The sequence below is a fragment of the Elephantulus edwardii genome, unplaced genomic scaffold (genome assembly GCF_000299155.1).
Source record: "Elephantulus edwardii isolate Elephantulus edwardi_28Jun2011 unplaced genomic scaffold, EleEdw1.0 scaffold00061, whole genome shotgun sequence".
Taxonomy (NCBI): domain Eukaryota; kingdom Metazoa; phylum Chordata; class Mammalia; order Macroscelidea; family Macroscelididae; genus Elephantulus; species Elephantulus edwardii.
Window position 1 is genome coordinate 13,627,616 of NW_006399811.1, and position 12,488 is coordinate 13,640,103.

General features: G+C 37.4%; 1 protein-coding gene across 1 annotated transcript in view; it reads left to right on the top strand.

Moving 5' to 3' along the window:
- The window catches only part of RGSL1 (regulator of G-protein signaling like 1), a 183,880-nt gene that overhangs the window by 122,490 nt on the left and 48,902 nt on the right, over nt 1–12,488 (top strand). Inside the window, exons 13-15 of the mRNA XM_006887781.1 lie at nt 1,019–1,136; nt 1,906–2,008; nt 6,781–6,910. Of these exons, the coding sequence (XP_006887843.1) occupies nt 1,019–1,136; nt 1,906–2,008; nt 6,781–6,910 (351 nt within the window). The remainder of the gene's footprint in view (nt 1–1,018; nt 1,137–1,905; nt 2,009–6,780; nt 6,911–12,488) is intronic.

A 12,488-nucleotide genomic window follows, 5' to 3' on the forward strand; every position in this document is an offset into this window, starting at 1 on the left:
CCATTGACCAAGGTAAACATAGTGAAATAACTTGCCTAATTGATAGACCTTTAATTCAAACCCTAGTAAGCTGGAATTCACTACAAAAGCAGAGTTGGAATATGTTCCACCTAATGAGTTATACATAGAATTGTACAAGAAAGGAGGACGTTTTTGCTTGAAGACTTTCATTTCATAAATTTTTTGGGTTTTAAAAAAGTTTCTGAAGGTGGGAGAGTAAAATTGACCTATTTGAATTTATTTTGCAAGTAATTGTCCCACTATGCAAGTAAATAAATCTACAGCAATAAGAAGAGAGTCCCCTGGTTTTGGCATAGATGAATATATAGAAAAGTAGCATAGCTTGAGCTCATTCACTGTACATGTATGTTTGTAAATTCCTTTCCCCCTTTAGTTATGATAAGCCAAGATAAAGCTATATATGTCATAAAAATAGAAACAAAGTCAGAATGGGCAAACCTTTAAGATGTTGAATCTCGAGTCTTTTACATCATTTCTAATGGAATAGACAAAACGAAGTCTTATATTCTGTCCTTGATAAATTTTCAAGTTTTATTATTTCATAAACTGCCTCTTAACACTTGAGAATTGTATGGTTCTTAAAATACTGATTTGTGATCTTGGATCCACACTTGCCTCAGCTACTTGATTTTAACCCTACACTCCTCTACCTACTTTCTATTTCCTATCACCTACTGACAAGAGCATTTCAATCCAGCTGCATAAATGAATCCTTTAATTCTGTCTTTCCAATTAAATGCTCAGTGAACATGCTTAAGGGACACATGGCCTTTAAGTATGTGAATATTTGCTTTACGGATATACTAACACATAAATTTTCAAAAATTCTTTTAAGATTTCTTCTCATATTGTCATTAGGGTAGAGAACCTGGTCAAGTTCTGAAACAATGAAATTCTACAATGAAAGCAAACGAAACAAACAAATCAAAACATTAGCTATCTCAAAAGTGATATACCAGTGAATGATTCTCCTCTCCTCTCTCTTGCAACTTTTTAGAAGAAGCACTGCAATGTAGAGCTCCTATTATCAAAGAAATCAGTCAGATGCGTCAAGTGAGCACATCATCATTGTTAACAGTCCAAGGCTGTGTCATGAGGTGCCTGGAAGAAAAGTGGTGAGTAAGTGCAGTCACAGCCACCATCCTTTCTGAAGTGAAATGTTCATTGGCTTCTGAAAACTACAATAGTAAGGAATATCAGAGTCCATTCTCAGAACCTTCCAATTAAAGAAAAAGGCAAGCTTATCTTGAAACTTCCTACCTAAACACACACACACACACACACACACACACACACACACACACACACACATTTTTGTTTATTGGCTTTAACAAGGAACAACACAGCATGTAAACTAATGTTAGCAAAGGATTAAGTGGGTATGAAGATAATTTTTTTACTTTCTTACCATTCCTCTCTTCACATTTCTAACCCATTGCTCTTTAGAGGATTCTGACTCATAATAATCCTATATGTCAGAATAGAATTGCCTGATAGGGTTTCCAAGATTGTGATCTTTACAGAGATCACTGATGAAACAGGGATCAGTTAACTAGTGGAAACCTATCCGCCCCTCTATGGTGGAAAGATGAGGCAACCAGTTTCTACAAAGATTGACAATCTCAGAAGCCCTGCTGTGAGTTGGCATTAACTATGACAATAAGTCTGGTTTTCTATCTGTATAGAGCAGACTGTCACACTTACCTCTCACTGAGCTCGAACTACTGACCTTACACTTGGCAGCTAAATGCTTGATCACTTCACAACCTGGGTTCAATTTTCACACTTCTACTTTTTCTACAAATACTAGCACAACTTTGCTTTGTCTTATATACTCATACTAGATGTTGATCCTCTGTGATATTATTGGTTTCTTGCTGGCAGGTTTAAAGATTACCAAGATCTCTTCCCATTGCAGCCTTCAGAGGGTGAAGCTGAAGCACGAGCTACACCTAGAAAACCATCAAAGACTGTACAGGAATCACAGGTCAGTGAGAAAAACAGGAAAAGCAAGATGTTGAGAACAAAAAGAACCCCTAATGTCTGTACATTACCCTCTCCACCTGTTTGCTAGTTGCCTTTTTGTGGCTTATGCTTTACTGTCATCCTAGAAGCTATGCCACCAATACTTCACATACTAGCAAATCATCCATGAGGGACAATTTCAGTGGAACCTTCATATTAAGAAAAGCTATAAAGAAAGGTCTCATGATCAACTACTGAAAATTGTTGTTAGGTGCCATCTAGTCAACTATTATAACAAATCTATGAACAACAGATCTGAATCTGGCCCTGTCCATCCTGTTTCATCCTCACCATGTCTTCTATGTTTAAGTCCATTGTCATACCCATTGTGTCAGTCAATCATTTTGAGGTTCTTCCTCTTTCTCCCAAACCTTCCGAAGAGTTAGCCAATAAAAACTCTACAAATTAGAGCAAACTAATGTTTGATATAATGCTAAAATATAAGCCCTCAAAGTTGAAAGTCACTCAATATACACATTGATTGTAATAATGGTCTCAAGCATACCAGCGGTTATGAAGATGATGCAAGACAGAGCAAAATTTCATTCTGTTGCTCATAGAATCATTATGAGTTGCAACTGACTCAATAGTAACTAAGAACAATGTGCCTTATCCTCCATAGAAAAGATTTTTTTTCATTGTTAGCTTATTTAATCAGCAAAATAACTACCTTTATAAGGAGGAATTTGAGGCTCAGTGGAGTTTTCACACTGGGGGCTTAGCAGGAGTCAGTCTCTTACTACTTCTGATTAGAACCAGGAGTTGGGCACATAGAGATCAAAATGTTAGCTTGATTACTGAGAAAAGTTAGTTTGGAGAGAATGTATTTGTCAAATGGGCTTGAAAACTTTCTATGCACCTGTATTAGGTTTACACAGCCAGTCACTGACAAAGCTGGATAATTTAGGCTTCACTTTACAAGGGTGAGCCCCTTAGTGTATGACAGAGAACACATGAGTACAAGTCTTCAGTAAACAAGCAGACACCAAAGAGAAAATGCAAAAGACTGAGAACTGAGCATGCACATTTTTTCCCCAAACTTATCAATTATCTAACTCACAACCTTCTCTTTCATGGGAAAAATTAGGAGATAGGAATGCTGCTTAGGAAAATATTATTTGAGCAAATAAAAGCTCACAATCCTTTTTAAACAATCATTTGTTCAATGTGTTGTAGAGATGGTTAAAATCAGAAGAATGTGTATACAAAAATATCTCTGAAGGGGGTTGTTGTTGTTTTTGTTAAGTGTCGTCGAGTTGCAGGTGACTCATAGCAACCCTATGAACAAAAGAACTGGACACTTGTATAACTTTCATCCTTTCTCCAGGTTCATAGGGTTTCTGGAGCCAAGTTATTTCGGAAGTGGATGCCACTCCTGCTTCCAAGCTTGTTTTAATCGGGGAGCTCCACCAAACACTGTCCACCATGGGTAACCATTCACATTTGACATCAATGTCAGCTTCACAGCAACCACAAGTTACCTCTGTATAGAAAATGGATAGACCAGGGCTATATGACCTAGAAGAATGTTTGACCAAAAACAATTAAAAGCAGGCCTGTTGGAGGAAAATGTGCAACAATGAATCAATGAAAATCCAAGTTTTCTGTAAACTTTTGTTAATATATCCATTTAAGAAAATTTTAAAAAATCTTTTAAAAGAATGCCTAAGGCCACCAATCCACCACTACAGAAATATGACAATATGTGCCCTTTACTCCATGCTTACTTCATATGTATATCTACTCTGTGTCAAGTGCAAAGAATGAGTATGTGCTATAAGTTACCATTGAGTTAGTTTCAACTCATGGCAACTTCAGGAGGGTGAAATTGAACTGATCCTTAGGTTTTTTCCAAGGCTATAAACCTTCAGAAGTCAATTGCCAGATCTTTCTTCTAAGCACTTCGAGACTCCTAAGTTTTTACTAGTATTTGGGGCTTATATGTTGCACTGCTTGAGTGCAGCTTCTAATGGTCACATAAAGTATTAAAAAGAATATTATACCTGAAACTAGGACACTGCATTTAAAATTCAGACATGCTGTTCATTCTGTGATTTGGATAAGAAAAGACAAAAGGAAACCAACATGTACTAAATGCCAAGCTACGTATTAGTGTTTTCATATATTATCTCTAACTCTCATCACACTGCTGAAGACTATTGTTTCTTTTTAACACACAGAGACCTTGAAACACACATTAATTAATTGGCCCAAATTACACAATTAGGCAGAAGATAAGCCCTAAAGTTTCTGATTCTAATTGAAGGGGGGTTTTTATACTTCACTACTGCCTTTCTAAAGTCTCACTTAAATTCTTTATTTCTCAGTGGAATGAAACAAGTGAACCAGAAGCCCCCTGAGTTTCTTTCTACCTATAGATATCAATTTGTTGAGGAGTAAATAAACTGTAGAGATAGAGAAGCAAAATGCTTTTTGTAGGTATATATATACATATATATATAGTGTGTTCTTTCTCTTGTGTTGCTTTAATAGGAAAAGAAGCTCTGGTGGCATAGCCCATAAGGAATTGTACTGCTAACCCAAAGATGGCACCTCTTTGGTGGTTCAAACCCACCAGTGACACTGTGGGAGAAGTAGGTGCAATTTTCTCATGTTTAATTTGCAGCCTCAGAAAACCCACTGGAGGGTCAGCTATGAGTCTCTTCAACTCAACATCAATGAATTGAGTCTGCTGCTGTCAACTGCTGTTGTTGCTATGTACCATCCAGTCAAAACCAACCCAAAGCTGACCCTCTCGCAGGATGTAGAGACAATAAAACACATGGGAGGAGATTGCCCATCTTTCTCCCACAGAATAACTGTTGAATTCGAACCACATGTCATCTGGTTGGCAGCATAGATCCTCACCATTAGGGCACCAGAAATGACAAAAGTATATAGTTTTAACAAGCAAATTTCTTTTTTGCACAGATTAAGAAATCTGAAGTCCAAACAAAGGCCCTTATCTCTAAAGTAAGTCTTTACTATTTTTAGCTCTGGGAAAGTCTTAATTTCTTCAGAGTCTATTTCCTGGTTCCTTGGAGTTCTCTATGTGATGTGGCATCTATCTTTTCTATTTCTACCTGTTGAACTTCTTTTTTCATTTCTTTGAGATCCCAAACAAGATCAACGCAAGAGACATACTATCCTAATCGTGCAGAGCAAACATAACAAAGACAAATGATTCCCAAATGGAGTTATAACCACAGGCACGTTATTATTGTTAGGTGTCATTGACTAAATGCCATTCATAGCAGCCCTGTGAGTAACAGATATGAATGTGTCCTGTCCTGTACCATCTTCACAATCTTCACTATGCTCGAGCCCATTACTGCAGTCACTGTATCAGTTCATCGATTTGAGGGTCTTCCATTATTTCACTGACTCTGCATTGCTCCCAGCATGATATCTTTTCCCAGTAACTGACATCTCCTGATAATATACTAGAAATATGAGACAAAAATTTTACCATTCTTGCCTCTAAGGAGCACCCTGGTTACACTTCCTCCAAGATAGATGTATTTGATCTCTTGGAAGTCCATGGTGTAACCAGTACTCTTTGCCAATATCACACTCAAAGATATCAGTTCTTCTTTGGTCTTCCTTATTCATTGTCAAACTTTTAGCTGTATAAGAAGCAGTTGAAAATATTAAATGGCATCACTTCTTTTTAGTTCAAGAGTTCCTTGACAGCAAATTTGCTTGATGCAGTTTGTATGTCTTTTGATTTCTTCACTGCTGCTCCCATGGGTGATTATTGTGAATCCAAGTAAAATTAAACCCTTGACAACTTCAATCTTTCCCCCATCTATCATGACTGACCCAGTGGTACTGGCGAAGATTTTGTTTCCTTAATGTTGAGATGTAATCCATATTGAAAGTTGTAGTCTTTGATCTCCTTCAGTAAGTGCTTCAAATCTGCTTCACTTTCTGCAAGCAAAGTTGTATCATCTGTATAACACAAATTATTGGTGAGTCTTTTTCCAACCCCGATGCCATATTCTTCTTCATATAATCCAGTTTATTTAATTATTTGCTCAGTGTACAGACTGAAGGAAGGATACAACGCTAATGCACATCTTGCCTAATTTTAAACCATGCAGTGTTTCCTTCTTTTGTTCAGACAACTGCTTCTTGGTCAACATATAAGTTTAGTATGAGAACAATTAAGTAATATGGAATTCTCATTTTCCTTAATGTTATCCATAATTTTTGTGATCCACACAGTCAAATGCCTTTGCATAGTCAAGAAATACCACATCTTTTTCGTATTCAGTGCTTTCAACCAAGACATTTCTTTTGGCAAGAAACAGTTTTATCTCTTACTGTTTATACAGGCAATTCCATATCTCTTTTTCAAATACTTAAAAATTATTCTACTCATTTCCTTATTTCTTCAACATTTCCTAGTCTACACCACTATGAATTTAATTTATCCCTTTATTTTCTATTTGTATCTCTTATATGCTGCCCATCATTACCCCTCATATTTTCCCCTCTGGAAGAAGATAGTTGTATTGTAGTTCCCAAATATGGCTACTTGAGCCATACTCCTCCACATGGGGCATGTTATAGTAAAAAAAAAATCTATGATCCAAGTCTCAACTATCAATTGATCCCTTATAGAGGTATTGTGAGGACTATATATGATGAATTTAAAATTTCTGGTACATAATAGTTGCTTATGAACAGCAATCAAACTGATCAATGTCACACCTGTTTCTCCTTCTCCAGAACAGGGGCTGGCTGAAAATGTTCAATTTTATCAAGAGTTTTTGCAGGTACCGCAGATGTATATCTGATCCCATTAAGCGCCAGGAATTTGAAAACTATCTTCACACAGAAATTCACAATACAAAAGAAAGTAAGTCCCTTTGCAACTTAATCATGTTTTCTGTTGATATTTAATACAACAACAGTTATTTTAGAGAAGAACTTGCAATGTTTGTTTTTAAACTAATTCAGACAGGAGTAGAAAAAAAATCCATCATATCTATTAAAAAAGAAGAAATTGAACAGATCATTTTAAAAATCCCACCAACAATATGACAAGATAATGAAATAAAAGGCATCCAGGTCAGCAAGGAGATGGTTAAACTGTCACTATATGCAGATGATATGATGGTATACACAGAAAACCTCAACGTTTCAATAGAAAAACTTTTAGAGTTGATAAGCCAATTTAGTAGAGTAGCAGGATAAAAGATCAATATCCAAAATCAGTAGGGTGTCTCTTCAGTAACAAAGAGAACTTTGAGAAGGAAATCAAGAAAGCAATACTATTTACAATAGCCAACCACAAATTGACATATTTGGGAATGAACATAACTAGAGATACAAAAGCCCTCTATAAAGAGCATTTCTGCAAGACACAATAAAACACCTAAAGAAAGGAGGAAATGTGTCCTGTTGAGGAAGACTCAATATTGTGAAAATGACAATGCTATCAAAAGCAATCTACATGTTCAACACAATCCATATTCAGATACCAAAATAATTTTTCTAGTTTGAAAGGGGAATTGTCAAATTTATTAAAAATTATGTGGGAGACATAGCACTCCCTGACCTCAAAACTTACTACACAGTAGTAGTAACCAAAACAGCATGATACTAGTACAATGACAGGCACCTAGACCAATGAATCAGAACTGAGAACCCAGAAATAGACCCAGCTATCTATAGTCAACTGATATTTGACGAGGAAATCAAAGCTATCAAATGGGGAAATGACAACCTCTTCAACAAATTGTGCTGTAAAAACTGGACTTCTATCTGCAGAAAGTTGAAACAGGATCCACATCTCATACTGTACACTAAAATCAACTTAAGGTAAATCAGAGACCTGGGAGTAAAGCCCCAAAATCATAAAGTTCATCAGAGACAGTTTTGGGCTCAAGCTTAGACAGACTTTTCTGTGATATAAGGCTTTTGACTGTGTGGATCACAACACGCAATGGCTGACTCTGAGACGAAAGGGAATCCCAGAACATTTGATTGTGCTAATGAGAAACCTACCTTGGAAGGAGGAGTGGCATCCACTTCCATAATATCTTGCCTCTGGAAACCCTATGTACCTGGAGAGAGGATGAGAGACATCCAAGCGTTGAGGACTCTCCTTCGTAGGGTCGCTATGAGTTGCCTGTGACTCGATGACACTTAACAACAACAACACTGCAAAACCTATACTTGGACCAAGAGGCAGTCATCAGAACAGAGCAAGGAGACACTATATCAAAATCAAGAAGGGGGTTCATCAAGGATGTATTCTTTCTCCATACCTTTTCAATCTGTATGCAGAACAGATCATCCAAGACACCGGGCTGTACGAGGAGGAATGTGGCATCAGGATTGGTGGAAGAATCATTAACAACCTGTGTTACATGGATGACACAACATTGCTTGCTGAAACTGAGGAGGGCCTGAAGCGCTTGCTGCAGAAGGTCAAGGACTGCAACCTCCTATATGGATTGAAGCTGAACATTAAGAAAACAAAGATTCTCACCACTGGGCCTATTGGCAGCATCAGTATGAATGAAGAAGAGATTGAGATAGTTAACAGTTTTAGTTTACTTGGTTCCACAATCAGCACTCTTGGTAACAGCAGGCAGGAAATCAGGAGACAAACTGCATTGGGAAAGTCAGCTGTGAGAGACATCTCTAGAGTACTGGAGAACAATGATGTCAGGCTGGAGACTAAGGTGCACCTGATCCAGACTATAGTCTTCGCAATTACGTGGTATGCATTGGATAGTTGGACAGTGAATAGGGATGGTAGAAAGAGAATTGATGCCTTTGAACTGTGGTACTGGAGAAGAGTGTTGAATATACCATGGACTGCTAGGAGAACAAACAGGTTTGTCTTGGAGAGGGTGAAGCCAGAATGCTCCTTGGAGTCAAGGATTCTGAATCTTCATCTGACATACTTTGGGCATGTTGCAAGGAGGGACTGGTCCTCAGAGAGGGACATCATGTTTGGCAGAGTGGAGGGACGACGCAGGAGAGGAAGACCTTCGATGAGATGGATCAATTCTGTGAGTGGAGTGGTGGGAATGAGTGTGTTTGAGACGGCGAGGTTGGCACAGGATAGAATGGCGTCTAGACTCGATGGCACATAAGAACAACAACCACCACCACCAAATACAGCCAGAAATGTACAATCTGGAGAGGATAAACTTGATGAATGGGACCTTCTAACGATTAAATCCCTGTGCATGTCAAAAACATTTTCCAATAGAGTGAAAAGAAGACTGGGAAAATGTTTGGCAATACCATTTCAGACATGGATCTTATATCAAAAGTAAAGAATCCTACAGGGCCTCCAGAAGAAAAATACTGAGAACACAATTACAAAATGAGCAAAAGATATGGAAAGACTGTTCACAAAGTAAGTGATTAGAATGGGCAACAGACACATGAAGAAATACTCAAAATCACTGGCAATAAGACAGATGCAAATTAAGACCAGAGTGAAATACAATCTCACTCCATTAACAGTGGCAAAGTTTAACAGGACAGCAAGTAATAAATCTTGGAGAAGATGTGACAAGATAAAAATTTGTATACATTGGTGTGCATTATCGATGGAATTGTAAAATGGTACAAGCACTCTGGAAGGCAGTTTGTCACTTCCTCAAAAAGCTGAAAATATAAATTCCATATAACCCAATGATTCCACTGCTTGGAATAAACCCCAACAGAATGGGAACTGGGGCACAAATGACAGACTTGTACACCAATGTTCATAGCAGTGTTATTCACCATCCCAAGAACATGAAAATAGCCCATATGTCCAATGACAATGAAGATGACTGAGAAGTTATGGTACATTCACATGATGAAATACTACACAGTATGCTGGAGCAATGATTTTGTAAATTACTATGAAACTTGGGAGGGACTGGAGAGCATTATGCTAAGTGAACTAACTTAGTCCCATAAGGATAAATACTATATAAGACAATTATTGTAGAATGAGTATGAGGATTTGAGAGGGTGGGGAACAGAGGGGTGAGGATGGGAAGTGGGGAGGGGGCATTAATTGTAGAGTATCACAATTTGATGGCTGGAGGTGGGGTGAAGGAAATTGGAAAGATCTGGTGTGGAAAATGATGTATTTGAACTTTGTAAATGAACCAATAGAAAATAAATTTTTTCTTCTCCTTTTTTTTAATATTAATTTTAATGACTTCCAATACCATATTGAATAGGAGAAGTGATAGTGGGCATACTTGCCTAGTCCCTGTTCTCAAGAGGAATGCCTTTAATCTCGCGCCATTGAGAACAATGTCGGCTCTCGGGTTTGCGTATATACTTTTTACTATGTTGAAGAAATTCCCCTCTAGTACTATTTTGTTGATTGTTTTAATCAGGAAATGATGCTAGATTTTTCAAAGGCCTTTTCTGCATCAATTCATAGAACCACGTGGTTCTTGTTCTTCTCTTTAATGTGATGAATTACATTCATTGTTTTTATTATGTTGAAGCATCCTTGCATACCTGTTATGAATCCCATTTGGTCATGGTGAATTATTTATTTGATGTATTGTTGGATTCTATTGGCCAGGATTTTATTCAGGATGTTTGCGTCTATGTTCATGAGAGATAATGGCCTATCGTTTTCTATATTGATGATGTCCTTTCCTTGCTTTGGTATCAAGGATATGTTTGCTTCATGGGAGAATGCCATCTTTTACTATTTTCTGAGATAGTTTATGTAGAATTGGTGACAGTTCTTCTCTGAATGTTTGATAAAACTCACTTGTAAAGCCAACTGGTCCAGGTGGGTTTGTTGGGGTTTTTTTTTGTTTGTTCGGTTTTTTGGTGTTTGTGGTTTTGTTTTTTTTTTCCCCCCTGGGAGTTGTTTTAGTATCTTTTCAATTTCTTCTTTTGTAATGGGTCTGTTCAGGTGTTCAATTTCAGTTTTTGTCAGTTTAGGAAGGTTGTGAGTTTCTAAGTGTTTGTTCATTGTCTCTAGGCTTCCATATTTGTTTGAGTATAGTTTTTCATAATATTCCACTTTTAGTCTTTTTATTTTACTTCGCTCTGTTGTGATGTTGCCCGTTTCATCTTTTATTTGGATTATTTGTGTCTTTTCCTTCTTTCCCTTTGTTAGTTTTCCTGGTGGTTGCTCGATTTTATTGACCTTGTCAAAGAACCAACTCCTAGTTTTGTTGATAGTTTAAATTGTTTTTCACTTTTCTATTTCATTTGTTTCTGCCCTGATTTTTATAATTTCAGCTTTTTTAGATGTTATCAGGTTTTTTTGCTGTTCTTTTTTAAAGTTTTTAGAGATGTTGGGTTAGAGAGTCAATGATCATTTTTTCCCGCCTTTTGATGGTTTTGCTTATTGCTATAAATTGACCTCTGATTACTGCTTTGGCTATTTCCCAGAGGTTTTGGTAAGTGGTGTTTTCATTGTCATTTGTTTTAAAATTTTTTTTATTTCATTTTTCTGTTTCTTCTTGCACACACCTAGAGCCAAAGGGGAAGAAATGGAAGATTTCTTCCAACTTTTGCAGTCAGAAATTGATCAAACATGCAATCAAGATGCATTGATAATAATGGGTAACTGGAACGCAGAAGTTGGGAACAGGGAAGAAGGATCAGTGGCTGGAAAACATGGCCTCGGTGAGAGAAATGAGGCTGGAGATAGAATGATAGAGTTCTGCACATTCAATGATTAATTCATTGCAAATACCTTTTATAAAAACATAAACACAGGCTATACACATGGATCTCACCTGATGGTATTCATAGGAATTAAATAGATTGCACTTGTGGAAAGAATCGGTGGAGAAGCTCAATATCAGCAGTGAAAACCAGGCCGGGTGAAAACCGGCTGATTGTAGTACAGACCACCAACTACTCATATGCAAGTTCAAGCTGAAATTGAGAAAAATTAAATCAAGTCCACGGGAACCAAGATTTGACCTTAAGTCTGTCCCACTCGAATTTCAAAACCATCTCAGGAACAGGTTTGAAGCCTTGAGCACCAATGAGCGTAGACCAAATGAGCTCTGGGAGGATATCAAGAAAATCGTCCATGAAGAATGCAAAAGATCATTACAAAGGCTGAAAAAGAAGAAAAGACCAAGATGGATGTCAAATGAGACTCTGAGTATTGCATTAGAATGCTGAGAAGCCAAAGCTAAGGGAAGAAACCAAGAAATCAAAGAGCTGAACAGAAAATTTCAAAAGGCAGCTCAGGATGACAAAATGTGCAGAGAGCTGGAGTCAGAAAATCAAAAGGGCCAAACTTGCTCAGCATTTCTTTTTTTTTTTATTAAATTTTATTAGTTTTAATGAACATTTACAGGGATTTTGGGTTTTCATTCCTTCATTGCTGCACCATTCTCTCTACCCTCCTCCGCAGTTTGTTCTTCTTCCCCGCCATCCGAATGTCTGTTTTAATTGTCCAATTGCCACAGTGCTTGTCAAAGCCA